At 39.9% G+C, this 23,462-nt stretch overlaps 2 protein-coding genes across 4 annotated transcripts in view; one reads left to right on the forward strand and one right to left on the reverse strand.

Annotated features, from left to right (window-relative positions):
* Positions 1–14,621, reverse strand: BckdhA (Branched chain keto acid dehydrogenase E1 subunit alpha). The gene is made up of 9 exons (XM_071589138.1): positions 14,486–14,621; positions 14,089–14,274; positions 13,712–13,907; positions 13,454–13,615; positions 10,766–10,910; positions 5,898–6,104; positions 4,279–4,456; positions 2,657–2,751; positions 1–244 (listed from the first exon to the last, which is right to left on the reverse strand). Exons 1-9 carry the CDS (start codon positions 14,555–14,557, stop codon positions 163–165), a joined length of 1,323 nt encoding a protein of 440 aa, XP_071445239.1. The 5' UTR covers positions 14,558–14,621; the 3' UTR covers positions 1–162.
* Positions 14,622–14,950: 329 nt separating this feature from the next.
* Positions 14,951–23,462, forward strand: part of LOC139691368 (uncharacterized) — a 37,095-nt gene continuing 28,583 nt past the window's right edge. For all 3 annotated transcript variants that reach the window (XM_071589154.1, XM_071589155.1, XM_071589157.1), the window contains exons 1-2: positions 14,951–15,219; positions 15,990–16,155. In XM_071589154.1, the coding sequence (XP_071445255.1) occupies positions 16,042–16,155 (114 nt within the window). In that variant the 5' untranslated portion in view covers positions 14,951–15,219; positions 15,990–16,041. The remainder of the gene's footprint in view (positions 15,220–15,989; positions 16,156–23,462) is intronic.

Raw genomic sequence — 23,462 nt, forward strand, 5'->3', positions numbered from 1 at the left:
ATATATATTTTTTTACTATGGCTTAAGAGCCCCATTGTTATAAAAGTTACAATTTAGGCAAAATTTGATACCAAACATATAACAACTTAAACACTTCATTAAAAAATATAAGGCAATAACATTTTCTTATTCAAACGGCTTCCGATGCTGCACTTTGCTTGTTTAAGGTGCCGAAATGAAGTTTTTCAAAGGGTAATGCTCTCCATATTTCTTCAAATGATCCTCCATGCTTTCCATTTGCTTCCTGTAATGGAAAAAAGTTACTTAAAAGTGGTCACGAGCAGCTGACGGAGTGGAAAGAATCAGAGCAGATTGTTAACATAGCTCGAGTACATTAGACGGGAGAAATAATAGGTAAATTGGTTTCAGGCATTATTGAGACACTTAGAAAGTCTCTATCGATTATGTGATGTAAAAAATATAAGAACATCACAATATCCAGTAAATGCGAAACTATAATCCTCTCTGTTGACACTACCAATTTAGTATTTTATCGATATTGTGTTGCTGATCTTCTTATGATAACGGAGGCATTCAATTATATAAATATATATATATATAAATATATATATTAGCCAAACAGAAACAAACTGAATGAACAAAGTCAATCAAGATTAAATAACAAGTACAATAATGACAGCAAATAACCAACAGGAATATTTAAGGACTACTTTATAAACTCTTAAGCATTTGAAAATTTGGGTGAAATAAGAATAATTTGGAAATGGGTAGATGGAATTTGAGAGTCCAAAAGACTTCAGCGATTTTCTTATTAAGTACATTAATCTATAACCCATTAAAATATTATCATGCATGGTCAATAATTATACAGGGTGCGGCATTTAAATCTAGACAAACATGGGTTTTCTTTGGATGAAATTTCCTCGCCTGGTTAGCAAAACCTTCCCCAGACTTCTTTGAAGCATTAAAATTAGCCACAATATCGTAAACAGTTGATCTGGGGTACCAGGAGAATTGAACTATTTCACAATGTAATGCCCAGCGCAAACACTTATGATAATAATGGCTCTTCGATTGTACTCCGCAATTGTATGTAACATCTCGGCCATTTTGAGGGTATGATTGTTTGCTAGATGCTTATAGCTTTCAAGAATGCCAATCGCGATTTCCAGTACAACTACGATTTGGCAGGAAATTCAAATTGAAACTTGTCTGGATTTAAGCGCAAAACCCTTTACAACTTAAAAATATTCCTTCATTTTTATTCTTCTGCTGAAAGAAAAGGATACGAATGATGAACAATAGAACATTGTAACAGATACCAGGTATACAAGTATGAAATGTGGATTTCAAACAACAGATGGTAAACCAAGGTAGCTTGTGGTATAAGATTTGACACTTATACCATTTTGAGGTGCCATCAACAAGAGTCGGATGCACATGAGTGATAAATTGAAAGAGCGTTTGAATAATGCTGTATTGCTGTGTTCAAAATATATGGAAATTTTAACCAAACAAAGAGGAATCGTGGACGGCATTAATTTTTTTTTCATTTGAAGAAAACCGCTGGTGAATCATTTTGATACTTTGAGAAGCTAATGGTGAACATGCTCCATTGCAAGATACGTATGAACAATGGTTTCAGCATATCAGAAGTGGTGACTTAGATGTTGCAGACAAGGAGCACGGAACAACCACCAAAAACAACTTGCAGGGCAATTGAGCATCAGTCAACAAGCTGTTTCCAATCGCCTATGAGAGATGGGAAAGATTCAGAAGACCGGCAGATGGGTACCACATGAGTTGAATGACAGGCAGATGGAGAGGTGCACCTCTCCATCTGCCTCTCAAAAACACATGTGAAATTTTGTTTGCACAATACAAAAGGAAGTCGTTTTTTTCATCATATCGTTATTGGGGATGAAAAGTGAATTTATTTTGAGAATCCCAAGGACAAAAAATAACGGGTAGATCCAGGTGCACCATCCACATCGACTGCAAGATTGAATCGCTTTGGTAGAAAGACAATACTCAATGTGCGGCGGGACCAGAAGGGTGTGGTCCATTATGAGCTCATAAAACCCTCGTGAAACGGTTAATATATAACACTACCGACAACAATTGTTCAATTTGAACCATTCACTGCTTGAAAAAAGACCAGAATACCAAAAGAGGCAACACAAGTTCATCTTTATGCATGAAAATGCTCCATCACATACGGTTAATTCAGTTCGCGACATGTTGTAAACATTCGGCTCGGAAGTTCTACCTCATGTGGCTTACCCACCAGACTTCGCTCCTTCCGATTACCACTTGTGTGCATTGATGGGTCATCATGCACTTACTGAGCGGCAGTTAGGTTCGTACGAAGATGGGGAAAAAATGGCTTGATGAATGGTACCACATAAGGGAAAGATTTGTACTGGTGTGGTATCCATAAAAATTGTCCTAAAGATGGGAAATATGTCTAACTAGAAATGGAGAATACTTTGAATAGAGATCTTTTTATCATTCTTCAGATTTTTTCGTAGGATAAAAATCCGCATTTCATACTTTTATGTGGTAAATTGAAATATGGAATCTAAAGAATTTTCTTTACTGCTACAGCATTACTATCCCTCATGTTCAAATGAAGCATGGTGCAACAGGCAAAATAAATGCAGAATTAGCATTCAGAGATAAAATAGGGGCTTACTGTAGATCCACGGGCAAGTCATGGTAAACATCGGTGAACATTTCCTTCCAATCCAGTTTAGTGACTTTTTCTCCAGCCAGGAGTGCTTGGATTATCTGAAAGAGGAACAAGAAAAAGTTGAGACCTGTCTAAAAATAAAAAAAAAAGTTTTCCATGTTTTCAATAATTTTTATCACTAAAAAAGGCTGCATTGCATGATTAGTTACTTAAAGCTTCCAATTTATTTTGGAGATGAATCACTAAGAAGTCTGATGTACAGTGAAATGACATATCTGGACTGTTAACAATGATTTTTCAGCTTTCAGAAAAGATAGCATTGATAGCAATTTTGATGTTTCAAAGGATTGGCAAACTATGGTATGTTGTCTACTGGATAAAGATTAATATTGACTGCGTAGTCAACCATAATGTACTTCGATGCTACCTGGTGTGAAACCTAAGAAATCTTTAGGAACGTTGTTCATGAGGAAAGACAAATCCCAAAAAGCTGGATTTTCATAGCCGCGTGAATTAATGGCAATAATTAGGCATAAATTTCAAAGTAGAAAACTCATAATAAACAGAAAAAAAACTAGTAGGTTCTTCCAAGCTGGAAATATGTGAGCCAACATGAATTTATGAACTTGCATCACATTATTCTGAATTCAAAATGTCTATTGGTTACACTTATAGCTTCCATTGCTTGAAACGATGTATCTCATACAGCCTACTGACTACTTCAGGTTACTGACGAATTCAGCAGCAGTTCGAACTATTAAATTCATTATGCTCATAGACACATGAATCGGAAAAAAACATAAATGATTACTTCCACAGAAGATGACAACCATACACATTTTAAATAGAAAGATATCATAGATTATCTCTGTAATGGAACTCTGGCAAAATTTCATACAAATACATTTTGTGCAAAGTTCCTTAAGGGTGCTAAAGGAGATATCTGCATGGTGTATCCCCTCAAAAAACCTAAGGTTTAAGGTTTATTTATTTCAATAGATACATGATAGTCTTTAATTCAACTATCAATTAAAAGCCGCAAAAGAAATTCACTCTAAGGAAACACTGGGCACCAACTGTTTCCTCTTCTTGGCTTTTGAATTTTCATAAACTGGGATTAACACACTGAACATTGGAGAAGTAAATTTTTCCATTGCAACAACCTGATTAACATATTGTTGTTACACTTTCCAGTTTAAAAGTTGTGGAAAACGGTTTCACATCAGAAGTCAATTTGTTTAAAGGGCTTAAATTATTTATATTGCAAGAAAAAATATAAAATCCAGGTATTTATGCATTTCTATACCAAAATCTTTTTTACTCATTCCCAAAACTTAACTTTTAATTATATACAAAAAAATACGAAGCATTCTCGTGACATCTGAAGAGAAAATTTCAATTTAAAATTAAGTTTTCAGAATGAATTAACACTGAACATAGCTACCTTTCTTAAGTTTTCTGCACACTCATAACCAGTCAGTTAATCATGCATCATTCATTAAGAGTATTTTTTCCAGAGCTGATACCTCAACACCTGCTGTATGTAATGTATCAAGCATTGATTGTAATGTAAAAACTTTGATTTCTAATGGCATCTTTGAAAAAAACAAGCTGTAGAGTCACACCTGTTGTTTTGCATCCTTCCTCCACTTCTCCTCCATCGCTTCATCCCAAAGGCCTTTGCCCACGAGGTACTGGTTCATTCTTGCTATGGGATGACCCCATGAGGGTGACTCCCAATTCTGAATCTCCTCAGCTGGCCTATAAGCGGTGCTGTCATCGGATGTGCTGTGGTGGCCTAACCTGTGGAAATATGTTTAACACAATGCTAAAAATAATTGTAATTGAAATGATAACTTGCTACAAATAAAGTGGATGATAGTAAAAAGACCAGAATTTCAAGCCAGAACACAGATCGGGGTTACCAGTGACCAGTTTTTCCCCCGGACATGGTCCTCCTCCTATGACTGTTCAGATTGGATGTTGATTTCCTTTCAAAATGTTCCAAGCAATGCCAAATGTGTGTGTAATAATGTTGAATTGCTACTTTGCTGTGTGGCCACATGGCTGATCCAAGCCCCTAGCCTTGTCAACAAGAATCAGGACCAAAAGGAATGCAGAAGTTTTATAAAACTGCTTTGTCTTATTGATTAAAATATTTTAAGTCCCAATTTTGTCTTGCTGTTTATGGAGTTAAGGTACCCATATTCCTCACCCATTACATCACCAAGCATTGATATGTCTCACATGTTCAGCAATATATTCCACCATTAGCCCAAATTGACAAGATGCATTTGTTTACATTTGTCAACTTTGCGGTGAATGTCTTACAGTTAAATCATCAAATTTGTCTTTTGTTTTGGAAGCATACATTTTTATTTCTCCTGCCTTCCCTTTCTGAACTTAGGACTGCAAATTGGATGTGATTAACATTGCTGTCTGTACCCTGTACATAAAGAAATGTTAACATCATATTTGCTGGAGTTCAACCTCATTGAGAGTTGATGCTTGCCTGAATGCAGATATTACAATACTTTTAAATTTTTAGGAAAATTTAACGATCACAAATGAAACCACAAGTCGCACATAAAATATGATATTGGAAATGGTAGGGATTTGGTTAAATGAATAACAGTTCAGGCAGGATTTTAGAACAAGAATCAACACTAAATTATGTATTTTACTGGTTATACGAGTTTTTTTTCTATTCTTGTTTGCAAAAGAGATACCTATTGGAAAATTAATGAGGCAAATTAAATTGAAAAAAAAAGGAAGTTACGTTCCCGCAACCTGTATTATGATAAATTTTAATAGAGATAACTGTTAAAATAGAAATTATCTACCAACCAGCCGTCACCTGCAAATGAGCAAGGCAAGGCCTGTCCCACTGAATGTTGACAATGCTATAAATTTTAGACACGAATAAGGTATCTCTCAAACTTGCCCTTTTAAAACAACCAAAAACATGCATTGGAAGAACACGACACTTCTGTAGGGTGAAAGGGCAGGTAATGTTTTATGAGATAAAATAGCTTATTTTGATGCCACTCCCTCTTTCCTTTTCCTCTCAGGGCCAACTAGACAGCAGCCATAGATTTTTTGAGCACAGAGCTTTAGTGGAATGGTTGACCAAGGGCTCCAGAATGAGGGAATGAGTGATTCACCACGATTTTTCCCTGATTCCCCACGTGATGCTGGTGGGGATGGCATTATCCTTGAGCATACATGAAATAACCTGACTCACCTGTATGTCATTGCTTCGATGAGCACAGGCCCTCCTCCATCCTTGAGACTGAGTGACCTTGCTGCTTCTGTTGCATTGTACACTGCTAGCACATCATTCCCATCCACTCTTATCGTTGGTATTCCATATGCTGGACCTCTCCCTCCAATAGCATCTCCACAATATTGCTCCTTCGATGGTGTTGATATAGCATATCCATTATTACGACTGGAATATAATTAAAGGTTGTTTTAAACCCACAGATAGAAATTTGAATTGAAGTAATTGTTGATAATTATACTAAATGTTGGATCGTAGTCTTCCGTGGCGTTCAGGATTCGTGGATGTCTCCATTTTTCGGGTTCCCGCCGCGTTGGTTGTCATGGTTGACGACAGTTTCGCCTGGATTCCACCAGGCGTCTTCAGGTCGAAGTGCCGATATCATTTTGGCTGCGCTTATATAGCCCTCGCTCTCTCGCTGCTGCGTTGTGATTGGTTGGTTTCTGGAACACTCTCTTCCAGGCGTTCGTCAGGTGGTAACCGTCTTCCCGGTTGAAATTTCTCGGCGTTTTTGTGATCTCAATTGATTCTCTAATCAGCCGAGGATAGTATCTTTTTTCCTTGGTGATTATCTCGGCTTCGTCAAATTTGATGTCGTGTCCGGGTTCGCTCCAGGCATGCTCGGCGACTGCTGATAGGCTGAATTTCTTATTCTTCGTTGCCCTCTTGTGTTCTTGCAGTCGGGTCTTCATGGACCTGCATGTCTCGCCGATATACGATTTGCCGCAAGAGCAAGGCACGCGGTACACACCTTCGAGAAGACCTTTCGGGATCTTGTCCTTGGGCCTTGGAATTATCTGGCTTATTTTGGTCACGCAGTTAAATCTTGTGACAATGTCTTTCTTCTTCAGGACCCTCGAGATCTTTTCGCTTGTGCCGGCGACGTAGGGGATGATGGCATAGGTTCCTGGCTTGTCAGTTTCATGTTTCTCCTTGTCGGGTGTCTGGTGGCGTTTTTCCACTTTAGCGGTCCTTTTCAGGACCCATTCTTCTTTGTATCCATTTATCTTCAGTGCCGTCATCAAATGTTCCTTTTCCTTGGCCAATGATTCTGCATCCGAAAGTTTGTATGCGCGATGCAGGAGTGTTGCCACGAGTGATGCCTTCTGGGACGGGTGATGATGTGAGTGGGCGTTCAGGTAGCGGTCAGTATGGGTGGCCTTCCTGTATACTGAGTGGCCGATACTCCCGTTGGTCCTCCTCTTCACCATTATGTCCAAAAACGGGATTTGGTTGTCTTTTTCGGTCTCCATAGTGAATTGTATTGCCGGATGCTGAGAGTTGAGGTGCTCCAGGAATCTCTGCAGTTCTTCAGGTCCATGTGGCCAAATAACGAACGTGTCGTCCACGTATCTTAGCCATAACTTTGCCCCTGGCCCAGGGGTCGGGTACCAACGCGGCGGGAACCCGAAAAATGGAGACATCCACGAATCCTGAACGCCACGGAAGACTACGATCCAACATTATACGCCTCTACGGGGAGGAAACGCACAGTAAGATACGAAGATTTGAGAAGTTGCGCAAGAAGAAGGGGAGGCTTCTCTCCTCCTTAGCCTTTCTCCAACGCTGCCGAGACACCAACACTCTACCGTGCTGTGTGGAAGTAAAGCATCACCTCAACACCAAGGCCGCCAGAAGAATTCTCCGCCGGACCAGCGAGGCACTACTCAGGGAAAGGGTACGGCACACACGCCACTCCCTCCACCTGTGCTCGGAAGAACTTCTACGAATTCATCTGGAATTGGGCGCCAAACTCAACGCCACTGATTGGGACACAATAGAGACAATAACCCACGACTCATCCCGGAATACTGAAACTGCAGTGCGGGAGACGCAGATCAGGAAATTCGAAAAACTATCCGACCGACAACATCCCAGCAGTTTGGGTCATGGCCCCGAAAAGGACCGTTCAGTCATCAACTTTACGGACTACCAACTGACCAATGCTCACATCTCGATTTTATCGAAAGGACTGAATTTCGCTATTGCTCCAACGAAAATACCAAAGGAAGAAATCGTCACAGAAGTGGAATATGCCATCCGGAAGCTTCCGAAGGGAGACGCCGATGAAATTAGAGAAGATGTTGCCCGCATTCTCCGGAACGCAAGACCACCCAAAATGAACATCACGGGAGCCGAACGACGAGCCTTATCCGATCTCCGCGGGAACGAAAACATTCTCATACTCCCAGCGGACAAGGGAAACTCCACGGTCCTCATGAAGAGAGGTGACTACGAAATGAAGATTTCCCGTATGCTGGAAGACTCCACTTACAGAAAACTTCGTTCGGATCCCACTGCAAAAGCGGAGCGAGACACCAGGGCGCTGATAAAGAATTCTACCATTCCACGGGAACATCAAACACGTCTGTTCCCATCTGCGGCCAAGCCACCAAGACTATATGGATTACCCAAAGTCCACAAAGAAGGGGTGCCCCTCAGGCCAATAGTCAGCCAAATAGACGGACCAACCTATAGACTGTCCAAATACTTAGCACAGTCACTTCAACCTTACGTCGGACAAACCTCATCTTTCGTGAGAGACTCCACTCATTTCATCGAAATATTGAAGAAGATTACTATCAGCCCCAACGACATCTTAGTCAGCTTCGACGTTGCATCACTCTTCACAAACGTCCCAATTCAAGAATCGGTGGACATGATCAAAGAGCTCACAAAATCCGGCATTCCAGAGGATCATCCGCAGCTGATAGAGTACTGCCTACGGAACTCCTACTTCCTTTGGAGCGGGAGTTTCTTCGAACAACGCGAAGGAGCGGCAATGGGCTCACCCCTATCCCCGGTGATAGCAGACATCTATATGGAAAAATTCGAACAAACGGCGATCAAATCCCATGATAAAAAACCAAAGTTATGGCTAAGATACGTGGACGACACGTTCGTTATTTGGCCACATGGACCTGAAGAACTGCAGAGATTCCTGGAGCACCTCAACTCTCAGCATCCGGCAATACAATTCACTATGGAGACCGAAAAAGACAACCAAATCCCGTTTTTGGACATAATGGTGAAGAGGAGGACCAACGGGAGTATCGGCCACTCAGTATACAGGAAGGCCACCCATACTGACCGCTACCTGAACGCCCACTCACATCATCACCCGTCCCAGAAGGCATCACTCGTGGCAACACTCCTGCATCGCGCATACAAACTTTCGGATGCAGAATCATTGGCCAAGGAAAAGGAACATTTGATGACGGCACTGAAGATAAATGGATACAAAGAAGAATTGGTCCTGAAAAGGAACGCTAAAGTGGAAAAACGCCACCAGACACCCGACAAGGAGAAACATCAAACTGACAAGCCAGGAACCTATGCCATCATCCCCTACGTCGCCGGCACAAGCGAAAAGATCTCGAGGGTCCTGAAGAAGAAAGACATTGTCACAAGATTTAACTGCGTGACCAAAATAAGCCAGATAATTCCAAGGCCCAAGGACAAGATCCCGAAAGGTCTTCTCGAAGGTGTGTACCGCGTGCCTTGCTCTTGCGGCAAATCGTATATCGGCGAGACATGCAGGTCCATGAAGACCCGACTGCAAGAACACAAGAGGGCAACGAAGAATAAGAAATTCAGCCTATCAGCAGTCGCCGAGCATGCCTGGAGCGAACCCGGACACGACATCAAATTTGACGAAGCCGAGATAATCACCAAGGAAAAAAGATACTATCCTCGGCTGATTAGAGAATCAATTGAGATCACAAAAACGCCGAGAAATTTCAACCGGGAAGACGGTTACCACCTGACGAACGCCTGGAAGAGAGTGTTCCAGAAACCAACCAATCACAACGCAGCAGCGAGAGAGCGAGGGCTATATAAGGGCAGCCAAAATGATATCGGCACTTCGACCTGAAGACGCCTGGTGGAATCCAGGCGAAACTGTCGTCAACCATGACAACCAACGCGGCGGGAACCCGAAAAATGGAGACATCCACGAATTATACTAAATGACAGAAATTAGGACGTCTGCCTTGATTTGCTTGCGTTGACTTATTCTAACAGCAAAGCCCTTGTGCTTGATAAGGAGCTTAACCTTTGACAAGGAATGTTTCCCATGTGAATAAACAGGCTGTCAAGGGTAAGGCATTGAAAGCACTAAGACTATCATCAACATGAAGCCTTGAACTGTAAACGCTCAATATTTAATAAATTTTACTCATATGGAACTTATATACAATTATAGACCCTACTTTTCAACATAAAAGGCACCTTTCCTAAATAATAACTAAAATATGTATCTTGCATATAAATAAAAAAACAAACATCCCAGGACTTAACTCTTCCCTCTTCTTAAGAACTGTGTTGCAGTTTTTACTAATACATAACTCAAAACTAGTTTGTTTTCTACTCAACCCAATGCATTATTATTCAATAGTCATTATTACTCCAAGTAATCAATATTTTTCTTTTATCAGAAATAAAAATTTATTCGCACATACCAAACCGCACTTAAACAACTATCTCATACCTTCTAATAATGTGATTTAACTACTAAGTTCATCTCAGATAGAAAAGAGTAATTTTAATTCTAAATTTATGGCATAAATTCTCCATCGCATCTCACGTTACGTAAGCGTCCATGCCCATGAGCCTCCTTTGCCATCAAGGAAGGTAATTATCTCTGCATCAACTAATCTGGTGAAATGAATGAATGGAATGTTGACTTTTATGAGAATTAATTCTAATGTACCTGAATGTTCATTTTTTTCGAGAACCCCAAAATCAAGCCTAATCAACTTTACCCCAAATATACAGAAAAAATGTTCCTGGAATAAAAGAATATTACCTATAAAAAGAAAATGGCTCACCAGAAGAATATGATGGGACAGCGCAGAGTGGCTGAGAAATTCAAGGCGGCATGGGCATCTCCCTCGCTAGCGGCACCCTCTCCAAAGTAAGTGATGACACAAAGGCCATTTTTGGCACGTTTATAGGCATAAGCAGCACCTACCGCTGAGAAATTAAAAAAAAACTTTACCTTCGTATTCATTAGATACACAACTGTAATCTAAGGTTAATGGGATGGCAAACCAAATCATTCCTTATTATATATACTCTTTAAAAAAATCCATCAACACAGTTATAAACCTGAAGGTCGGTTTAGTAGGTGATGGTAGAGTTCACCCAGTACTAAGCCCGACGGTGTGTGAAATTCACACATCAGAGTAGGGGAACCACTTTCTTTCCATGTGCCGGTTTGTATGGTTTCCCAGGAAGATCTGGCACCCGAAAAATCACATAGCTTGGGTGAAGCTTAGGGCGCCCAGAGAGGCTTCCCTGGGAATTGAACTCAGACCATTAGGTCAGTAGTCCAACCCTCTACCCCTGGACTACCATGTCCCATACTATAAATACTAATGACGTATAATTCAAGGAGCAAGAAATTTATTAATTGCATATTCTGGGGTATCTATGCTGACTAGCTTCTCTCCTGTAAGGTTACCCACAGTACCATGCAGATCAATATCAAAGGTACCCTACAACCTATGCTGTGTATGCAACATTTGAGTCAAGTTAGTTGCCAATAAATATTTCTATGCACGTGTAAGACTTGATGCTACCATTAATAACAACAGAATAAGTGTTAAGCAAACTTACTATATAATAGGCTACTTTTATCATTTTTCCTCTTAGCAGTATAGTTTGCAGTCATATTGATCCCTTATCAATATTTGGGAAAAAAGAAATCTTGCGTCCATTGTTCCCACACTGTCAATCACAAATATATTTTCTAATATCTCTTATTTTATTGTCACAATCTCTCCTAAATAGTGGGAGAATGGAGCTAATCATACAATTTTGACAACATCTCAAATTTGCTAATATCCTTCCAAAATTTAAAAAAACAATTTTCATTTATTTCAAATCATTAAGCAAATTGTGTGATCCAAGCATTTATGAACCATTGCAGCTAGTCCTGATAATTTATTTAATTAGTAAGACAAGTTGGTCCTTAGATTAAAAAATGAAATCTTTGATACATGTATCAGGATGAAAGTTTATTCTTCATTTAAACGGTGAAAATATGTATGACCACGGAGTCATTACGTACAATGGAAGACAATTTATTGGTAGATTCAGATACTAAATTAACCAGGATCCTTCTATTGAAGGTTTTATAACACTAATTACTGATTATAAGTGATGATGGTGACAATTGCAACCTGTACATTCACATCAGAGTGGTAAACAAAGAAATAAGTGAACTGCAATTTACTCCAATAATAATAATAGTACATAATGATCAAGAATGTAGATGTACAGAGAAAACAATATGAATACAAGGGGTATGATAAGTTAAAATAATTTTCTCTTATGGGCGATTTTTTTCAGAGGGCAAGCATATGGTGAAATGTTGATGGAATGCCCTACTAAGACGAGGAGATACAATTCATTCAAGTGGATATCACCCATCAATGAATAAAAATAACAAAAATTAGGATTTGCTCAAAGAGTATTGGGGAAATATGAATAAAAGATCCAAAAGAAATGTTATCATTTGCTTGTTAGGACTCATTTAGAATATTCTACTAGCATAAATGGGATCCTCATGAAGTTGGACTAACTGACGAATTCGATTGCGTTCAGCATAGAGGAGCGAGATTTGTTAAACTTTGTAATGATAAACTAAGTAGCATATCCAAAATATTAGAGGATCTAGGCTGGGAATCACTTAATGGAGCGAAGGTCAAATTACATATTAAGTCTCTAGCATAAATTAGAAAGGGTGTCTCTTTAGCAATGATATTGAAAATGTTTCATTATCCCTGTCGTACTACAGTAGGTGAAAGATCATATCAATAAACAGATAGATTTAAGATGTCATTTTTTCCACGCCCAATAAGGGATCGGAGTAACATTGTCTGACCACAGTAGGGGTAAATTAGCCTGGTGTATAAGCACCCCCTGTTACACACCCCAGCAGTGGCTTGCAGGGTACTAAAATATATTTTGAAAAAAAAATAAAAAAATATGAGGATTGACAGTAAGTCTAATCTGAACTGATTCCTCCCAAGACAATAAAATCAGAGTGTCATTCGTCTGAAAATACCCTCAGTGCGACCAAACAGTGAACATTTCATGGATCTTATTTTCTTTTTCCCTTCTAATGAGCACTAATTGAGGCATGGTGAAAACAAGAATATGATAGGTCTTTTGAATGAAATGAGTTTTCCATATAATAAGCGATAAATTGAGAAACTGCTGCATATAATCAATTGGAAATCATAAGTAATAGTGGGGAGTCAGCAAAATAATTGAGGATCTGTACACACAATCAACTACCCTTATTAAGATTACAATACAAAATTACTTTAGTTTCAATTTAACCTGTTTTCTAATTACACTTTATGGATTTTTTTATCCCCATTCAAAATGATCTTGAGGTGGAAAAATAAGCATGAAAGTTTGAATACCCAACATCTCCATTAGAGGAATTATGAAGGTAACACACAATGGTGTTTATGCATGTGTGCTCACAGCTGAAAGATGTATACCTTGTGGGAGTTGAGTTGCCAGTGGAGAGGATATTGTCACAAAATGAAGCTCCTTAGATCCATAGTGAACGGGCATTTGTTTCCCCTTGCCCTGATCTCTTTTGTTGCCGAAGCACTGATTCACAAACTGCAGGAGGCTGAACCCCCTCCACATAAGGACTCCTGCAGAAGTTACAAAATAGAGAATCACCCTTCAATCGGCAGGACAAAGGTACAGGTAACTTTCAATCCCATTATATCTTGTAGATGATAGCAAACCTGTTTCTCGGTATTGTCCGAATACGAGGTCCTTGTCATTGACTGCTGCCGCACTGCCAATGTGCGTGGCCTCTTCTCCATGACTGGTCATATAAAATGAGATTCTACCTTGTCTCTGAGAATCGTATAAAATCAAGTCCATTTGTCGGAGCAGCGTCATGGTTTTGTACATTTTTAATAGCATATCCTTGTCCAGCTGTTGGCCACGAAATGCAATAGGTAATCATTTAAATATATAAGTCACAGGAGGAATAAGTTCTAGAATGCAGAAACACATCATGGGCAAAAGAATAAAAAATCTTTGAAATCGACTCAGAAGGCAAATTAATGAGAAAATCGTTATCTTGGAATGCCATTAAAAATGCAATTATACAAACCTTTGGCTCTTGTTCTGGGTCAATAACTTTACCATAATTATCCATCACACGATACACGGGGAGAGGTTTAATATCATCGGAATGTCTAAATTTGAGTTTCTCAGTCCAGTTTGTTTTAGCCCCCGGAAATCTAGGACCTTCATCCTCATCACTGTCTGATGTTGAATCGCTGGAAACTCTTTGTAACTAAATATGCAAAAGATTACAAGAACTGCTGACAATCTACGAAACAGTCGTACTTAAAATTAACCACATCATGCACTTTAATCTTAAACAAATATCTGGTATGAACAATATTTGTATTTTAAGCATGGTATGAGTTGTGGATTGGCAATGAGTGACTTGGTGTTAACGATAACTTGGGGATATAATTCATTATCTAACTTTCGTGTCGTACCCTTAATGTCGATGGTGATCTCAGCTTGAGTAGAATATCACGAAAATGTTGTAAATTACAAGTCCGGATCATAATTCCAGATTTTCATAAATTTGATTAGCAGACGGGGGATACAGTATTTCGATAATCGATCGCTATATCGAGTGTACTGTTTTTTTTATATATTATTTTCATGGTATTTGGTGATTAACGCATTTATTTTTTCAAAGGATATAAGGCTCATTAAGAAACAATGAAATAAAGTCGATGTGTAGAATGAAAATTAATTTTTGTGCCTGCATGAAAAACATCAATCTTTTCCCGCGTGTTGTAGTGATCCATGAGGCCACCAAAACGTCACAATTAGTGGCGCGAAGCAGCTTGGGTTTTGTGACGTCACATGGCCGCGTTAATTCATTCAACGCTTGGCGTCTCTCACTTGTTCTCGCAGTGGCTCCTGGGAAATAAAGGACGCCATCTAAGTAACTAGCAAGAAAGCAAAAATTCTGACATTATGGCGGAAATTTCATCTATACTCAAGGACACAGTGAATTTGTAGGAGTGTTGCGTTTTGAACTGAAATTGTTTCCCAATTTACGCCCCAAGAGACAATTTAAACTATAGTTGGTTTATAGTGCTCAAGATACTCTCACACAAGCCAATCATAGAGGAGTATTTTCTTCAACCAACGGCAGAGGAGGCAGGCTTTTCTCCCGGATCCTGCCGACTATTGCTGGCGTAAACAAACACTTTGTGTATGTATTTCTTATTGTGCATTCTCACTGTACTGACTTTACTGTGCAAGTGATATTTTTATTTTGTTTAGAAGTATATTGATTGCAATCAGGTTATTGAAGCGATTTAAGTGACAAATTATATTGGACCGATTCGGTAGGGGGCAAAACATTGTATGCTCTTCTGTTTTATTGCGATCATTACATCATTGTTTATATCTAAGCTATTATGCTCTAATATGTTTTCATTAGCGCGATGGGTAGTATTTTGCTATTCCAAAGAGTTTTATGGAAAATTTTGGCGTAATTTTTAATTTGCAATTAAGTTCTTCCGTAGCGTCGCTTTAGTATACAAACTAGCCGAGTCCGGTCGGTGTCGAACCGGGACGAACAATTTCCGCATGCTTTCTCTCGACTCTTTGAATGTAAAGGCAGATTTAATAGTATTTTGATGTAAGTTGGTGTATATTTCGTAAAATTAAAGTATTTGCGATTTAAAACTTTTATATCTTAAGGGAAAAGAGTATTATTGTTTGTGAAGAAACACGAGTTTCAATTTTTGAAGGTACATTAACTTTTTATGCATTTCTATGTCAAATTAGTTGAAAACGTTGTGATTATTTACTGTTATTGTTTAAATGGTGCTCTCTGGGGAGGTAGTAACCCAATAACATATTGGAAATGGCCTTTTTATAATACTTTTTCATCAAATATTTACCCCAAGTTTTTAATGCTATGTATTTCACCATTTTAATCTCTGCTGTGTGGTAATTGTTCTTTTTCATTGGCAGTAATTGGGTTGGAGTATTTTACATACGATAACCTATCCAAGTGTCTTCAAAGATGATGAGTGTACCTGTTGTTAAGCAAGCCATCCCTTCCTCGGGTGGAGGGACTACTGGTCCTGTTGGAGGTGGACCTGGAGCGGGACCACCGCCTACCCAGTCACCTGGAAAGGTTAGTTTATACTAAATATTTAACATAAAAATGGGTGTTATGCGTTTAATATCATTATTGCTGCATAGCCAGTCGCTATTATTTTATAATAATGGTTCACTGATTCAGATCAGTTCATTTCAGTTTGTACCTCAAATTAATCTATTCATATCTTGTTTCGTCATGAAACAATGCTGATGTCCTAATCAGACCTAGGTCCTTGCGTAGCGTCTTTTCTTGCTCTGTCGGTCGGTAAATTGTTAAATCAATCCAGCATGATACATGGGCACTGATATTACAAGAATGGAATTCAATATTCGTATGTATTTCAACATCTTGACGATGTGTAATTCCGACTTTTGATTTGTTATTATCCATAAATCCTAGATCCAGTCCAAGATATAGGATGAAAGTACGTTTAGGTAACTTCAACATTTTGTGTTAAGGATATTTATTCGTTTCTTAATATGCAGAAGTAAACGTTATTGGGTACATTGCCTAGTTTCTTATGGTGGTCGTTATTTTCAAGGGATTGGTTTTGTGGTATTTCTAATTAGCGTTTATTTAATATGTTCTTCTCAAGGTTAATGACTTGAAAGTAGTTTTCTTTGTAACGAGTTTATCGGGGAAATGAGGTATGTGAAAGCTACTTAGGTTTACTTTTGTCTTCATTGGATGAAGGTACTTCTGTATCGTGGTTTTAAAGCGATTTTTTTTTTAACGAGGAACCCTTCGGAGATTTCGTAAATAACCTCCAATCGGTGGTAAAGTTTTCGATAGACGCACTAGGCCATGTGCCATTAAGTATTCGTAGATTATCGTGTAGAATGTGCCGAGTAAGAAGACTTACTTCCTTTGCCTCGTTCCTTAGTCGAATTGTAACTTAACCAAGGTTTGCCCCAGCACACCAGTAAATAAATTAGTGGGAATTCTTTTTATAAATTCTTATGCGAATTAGTTGATGAGGACGGTTTGAATAATAACGCATTTAAATGCGTTTGAAAGTGCATAATTTAGGGTGTATCGCATACTCGTGGTAGCCAATCGACTTTCATTATAGAACAATCAGGATATACTTTTAGGCCGTTCTCAAACGTTTTGGTTGTGAGATTTTTTTCATTGAAAATTAAATGGAATGATAAGCAGAATAACCAGTTTAGTTCATTCATATCCATATATTTTTATGAATGGGAGGAATATTTATGTCACTGTTGTTTATCATCGTTATATTAGATTTGAATTTTATTCTAATCTTGGGCATTTATTCATTGCATAATTCGTCCAGCGTTATTTCATTGTCTCGTCACTGAAACCGTTTTCATCGCTAGTACTTCGCGTGATGTGGGTTGCAGTTTTTTTTGGCATTTCTCGCCCGAATTTGACTGCCTCTTTTAATATTTGCTTCGTGTCAAGCAAGTCTGCTTAAGACCCTTTTCGAACTGTCTTTCTCGGCATGCTTTTTTTTGGGCAACCGATTATTAGCTTCCCAGGCATAGGACATGACCTCCGCACTGATGATTGAAATACTCCCTTCCCACGCCCAGTTTTCCACCACTTCAAGAAACTTATCTCTCCCCCAAACTATTTGGAAACCTTCCCGGTGTCTCACGCCCATTCTTTATGAAACGCTTCCTATTCACCTACAGTTAATTAATGACAATAGCTAAATATCCCCCCCAGCCCCTGCCATACGTACTCGGAAGCGACTGGCAGTGAGTTGAGTGTGGACGAGGACACAACTGTGGGCGTGTTCGCGAATACTTGTCGGCCAGGGATGTTTCTGCGATTCAATTTCTTTGAGGTGGGGCTAGAGACAGTGGAGTGGGGGTCGAGGGTATTATACGCTGTTAGGGAGAGATGAGTTTTAAGTTTCGTTGCCGCTGGACCACACCCCCATCTTTGATACCAAGTACCCTTCCAGCTCTTAGGCGAGTTTGTTTTCGTCACAGGTAGTTGAATTGCGATGAGGGAGGGGGTCGGGGAAGTGACACGAAAGGGAGGTGGGGTGGGGAGAAGTAAGAGGAAAGGGAAGGAGGACCCCCGTTGCCGAAAAACTAGTATTTCGGCGGCCTACCCCACCAAGCGCTTCGATCCCTCCCCTCCCCCCTCTCTCTCTCTGGCACCCTCCCCGTACCTCGCCTCTTCCCCTCACTCTTTTCCTCAAACGTGTGACGTCGCCCCGGTGTCCAAGCGTGGCTCGCGTAAGTAGTGAGGGCTTCTTCGGCAAGGGACGGAAAACGTATTCGTACGCTTTCCTTCTGGTTGTAATTCATAGGGATACCTTCGTTAGTAGTTAATATGCGTCGGTGTATACGAAATGCGGAGGTCTTCGGTAAAATACGCCTCTTTGAGCTCACGTAGCGACTGCGCGCGCATTCCTGCTTCACATTGTGGGAATGTTTTAAACGTGCCCTCGGCATCACGAGGACATAAGGAAGATGTAGCTCAGGGTAGGTGCACGCGTCGGGCAGTGGACGTTGTCGTTCATACAACGGATATTGTGTGCCCTAAACTATGCGTTCTCTACAATATATCTAAGGGGATCCATTTACTGAGAAAAGTTCGATCACAAGTCGCCCCTTTGTATAATGTAAGAGACAAAAATCAAATTTAAACCTAATTATACGTAGTATGAAGAGCTTCATGTTGTTTCAGTATTTTTGTTTAGATGGCTTATGCGTCTTGAGATGGGCTGAAGGAGATTCAGTGGAAGTCGTGTCTCTCGAGGTTTGAACGCGGGAGGGCTTATTTTGTGTAGGGGGGACCGCCGTGATGAGAAAAGTCAGAATTATTAGGAAAATGGATGAGACTGATGTTGCATGTGGGATTGTTAGCGGTTAACGTGTGCAGTGAGCATGCATGCCATATCATCGTTACGGGTGATGTATTTCGAGCAAATGTTAACAGCCCTACTTCACTAAATACATGTAAGAGGCAGGGACCCAGCGGAATGCTATTTGGCTTCACTGGTCAAAATACTGGTAGCTGTTGTAACAAAATACTGGCACTCGTTCCTGACAGTTACGTTATCGCTTGAAATACTATGCACGTGTCTACTAGTTATTTCCCCGTACTTTTGATGGCAACAAACTTTTCGTCAGTTATATGCTACTCACTTTTTTTGGGCGTAATTTCACAACGAACTTCGCATTTATGATAATAGAGTGGTCATCTTCTGTTTCTCAACGTCCAAACGCAATCGTTGCCCATTTGGAAGAACGATGTCTCTAATCATTTGTTGTTTGAATCTGTTTTAAACAATATCATGCAGTGATCGCGTAACATTTCGTCGGATGTTTGGCGCGCCGTTTGAAAAGAGCATGCATAACGCGAGCTCATCGTGTATCGCAAGTTAGCCGTTAGTAGGCTCAATGGGAAAATTTCTCCTTTCGATTATTTCCGTTGAAATTTTATTTTGAATTGGGTGAGCGGTGGTGTTAAAGTGACTTTGTATGTCATTGCCCCGTCCAACTGCGGTTATCTACTTAAAACCAGTCTTCGATCGGCCCGGTTACAACCGACCTCATGTCATGTCTAGTTAGTTTTATCTTCTGTAAAGATTCATAATTGAGTCATTGCAATGTATTTGTTGTAAAAGTCATTAATATTCATTAATTCTGGGTTCTGTAGATGTTCATTCACATACGCAACAGTGTAGCTCCATAACAACGGATTTTTGTTTGGGAGGAATTATTGTAAATGCTCTGAGGCAAGCTCTGGTTTCCCGAGTAAGTAATTATGAACCTTATAGATTTGTGTGGGACCGAGTGCGTTCGACGCGTCGCGCGAGATAGTAGGTGCGTGTGGAAGCGTGATGTGGTGGGAGAGAGTCCGAAGGGCTAAAGGGAAGGAGAGGCGGGATCCCGATGCGAAGCGGTCGGCTCGGGCGAGGGGAACTCGCCCGAGGGTCGAACGGAGTGGCGTCCCACTCGACGGACGGCGCGGGGAGCGTGGAAGTACTCCACCGCACTGAGTGGGAGCTGGAATACCATTGAATAAAATCCTCCGGGTAATTGAACCCCGTGTGCGCTGGAGAAGCTGGTTACGCTAGCAGCTGAATCAAACCGGTCCCATTATTTACATAGGCTACGCTAGACGTAAAGCGTGTGAGACGACGGGTTTAAGAGCGGGTACGTGAGGAATGCGTCTCGTCAATTTTAGCGTGTTAGAAAAAAACTGGAATAGACCGGTAGTGGTAGTGTTTTGGTTCTTCGCGTACTCCCGACACTGGGGTTCAAGTCTCACCGTAAAATCTTGACAAAGGAGATCTTTTATTTGGCAACATACGACACGGCATCCATGACCGAAACAGGATTCGAACCTGCGACTTTGGGGATAGCTGGCGCGTAGCGCGGCGGCGGCCACCGGCGATCTAATCGGGTCGACGTAAATCTGCCGGAAGAGACCGCGATTGAAAAATAAACTTGTCTCTGTATTGCCCAGGAAATGTGCGGTATGGACGCCCTTTATTAAACTTAGTACAAACCTCTCGTGGGGCTGTGGTTTTCCAAGTGCCGCGATCCAAGATGTTCAGCATAATACCCATCCATACTTTTTTTACTGTTTTGGTTTGATTATGATGAGAGGCAGGGTGTTTAAGCACCACACCTTGTGAGATGGTAGAGTTAAAAGATTTATTGGGACAGCCAGGGCATTGATGAGGAATGGGTGAAAGTGTTAGAGAGTTAATAATTACTTAATTTATTTAATGACTTCCATGGGGTGAGATTGAGACTTCTGAGTCCGTTGTTCCCTCCAACCCCTGCACATTATATTGAAGACAATTACAAACACCCAAGCCTATAGGTGATGGTGTTACCCTTGTGATTGAGGCTGCAGAAGCATGTGGAGGAAATTAGTAGAAAAGAAATAAGTCCCTGAAATAGCTTCAAGCCAGGATTTTTCCTGAATTTGCTTTCACTGATGGTGAACAATATGAGGGTATGTATATTTTTACTCAATTATTAAATTTAAATGGCTTTTGTCCCTTGGTGGAAATATTTGATAGTTATGGGGGCTTGGAAAGTGGTGGTGGTTAAAGGGAAGATGGATGTGTCACGTACCACAGTTTATGAACAAGAGATGTCCACAGGGAGAAAACAGTGTTAAGTTCTGCAGAAGTCAATGATTCGACATGCATTCTTGGTTTACACTCATTTGAATTTTTAATTATTACAAACACCCTGTTTAGACACCACAGCAGACATGAGTACACATAGAAAATGTGAGTGGACTCAGAAAGATATCACCAGGACTGTGTAATAGTTAGGGTCAGATTAAGGAACAGAGTGATCAGTTTGCGGTTTCAATGGAGTGCATGCAGATTCTGATCATAGTTCAGTAATAATAAAGTGTTATGTTTGATTCAAAAGGATAAGACAGGGAAAATATGTAAGGAAATGGAATGGAAAGAAAGAAGTACCAGGAGGCAATAGGAAAATAGGAGGCATGAGGCAGCAGAAAAAATTCTGATTGAAGACTGGAAGACTAGTGCATTAAAAGAAAAATTGGAATAAATCAAAAGTGGAATATCCTAACCTACCAATGAAACCATAGTTAATAAGAAAAGGACAAGGAAACCATTGGTTATAGACATGCTAAATGCCCCCCGCCACATGCCCTTGCGACGGCTTGCGGGGTATAATCGATGGTTTCAGGCGTTATTTTATGTTATTTTTTAAAGTATTATTTTATCCGCTTAAGGCTTGCAGGGTATTATGTAGATGTAAAAAGGCAGGGAATGGAAAGGGAGGGTGATGGAAATGGAATAGAAATATTAACTAAGAATTGGGAAGAAGGAAGTGCATAGGAGATAAATAGTTTAGTCAGGAGTGTAGTAGAGCCAAAAAAGTATGGTGGAAGACATTGAAAGGATTTGGAGAGTTCACGGAAGAAGGGGAAAATGGAGGGATTCATGTGCTTTTACAGGAAAGTGAGAGCCTTTTCATGAAGGAAGTCTTCGCAAGCAATCGAGGGTAAGTCAAGAGGAATATTTTTTGAACCAGGGGAAATACAAGAGAGATGGATGGAATATATGGACAAACTATACGATGCAAACATAATTCAGTGGTGAGATAGAAAATGCATTAAGGGAATAGAAATAAAAAAGACCATGAGGGGTATTCATAAATATTGTATTGTAATATTGATCCTCGTGTAGTTACTTAAGGGTTTAGGAAAATATATAAATAAGAGTGTTAATGGATTCATGCATAGCATTTATGAAGTAGGAATTTGGCCAGAAGATTTCATTAAAAGGGGAAGTAGCCAAATGTTCGGACTATGGAACGAGTTGATTTTGCTCAAATCCATTGGCACTTGTCAGGATTGGTATGTTAATTGCTATTCTGAATCATCAATAAGAGTATGAAGAGGGTGGGTGACTGATTACTTAGGGGATGATCAATTTGATTCCAGGAAGTTCGCAGATGTGTGTGATGAAGTATAGTAATGAGGTATTTAATGGAAAGGAACCAATGGGTAAAATGAGAATGTCTATGTTTGCTTTGTAGATTTCAAAAAGAGATTTGATGGAGTAAATTGGGTAGAATTAATGAGTGTATTACGGATTGATTGTTGGTTTGGTGTAGGGGGGTTCTCAACGGGAGCCGCAAGCACTAAAACTCGTTGATCGATTGTGCCAACCCCTGTTTAATGTGTCTGAGCTTGCCAACAAGGGACGAAAACACCACTATAATGGTATGGAGATCAGCCATCCATCTCCCAGTAGGCCCCCATCTCACAATGTGCCTGCTTTGACTACTCAGAGGCAGATAGCTGGGCAGTGTTAGGAAGAGGGGTAATACTGTAGGTCCAATATCACTCATGCTCATTAAGGTATGTGCGGAGGAAATTGTAAGAGACCAGAAGAGTTGGAGAGTTAGGTAGGTGGGAAATGGAGAGGGAAAGCGTATGCCTATTCTATGAAAAGAAAGTATTCAAAATACTATAAGATTAATGTATTGTTGGCTGTTTGGTAAAGCTAAGGAATGTTACGTTGTTGCCTGATCCCATCCAATACCATAGAAATCTTAATTTGATTAGCATCAGTTATAATTTGCCCTCATTGTACAAGATTATATTGTGTGGCTTTATTGGTTGTTGCTTCATTAAAAGATTTTTAGAGACAAGGATATTATGTCCCTCCTTTTTCAGGCCCTAAATTATTGGATGTTAAAATGAATAAAGCCTTGTGTAATGTAAAAGATCTATTACTTCATTGCCATTTTGTGAAACTACCTTGAAACTCTAGTAGTGTTTTAAGGAAGCAAATAACTTGGCCAACAGTATAATAGGTATATATTCATGAAATGTGCAGGAGAGGGATG

This window comes from Hetaerina americana, unplaced genomic scaffold (genome assembly GCF_022747635.1).
Source record: "Hetaerina americana unplaced genomic scaffold, ioHetAmer1.1.p SCAF_33, whole genome shotgun sequence".
NCBI classification, from domain to species: Eukaryota; Metazoa; Arthropoda; class Insecta; order Odonata; family Calopterygidae; genus Hetaerina; species Hetaerina americana.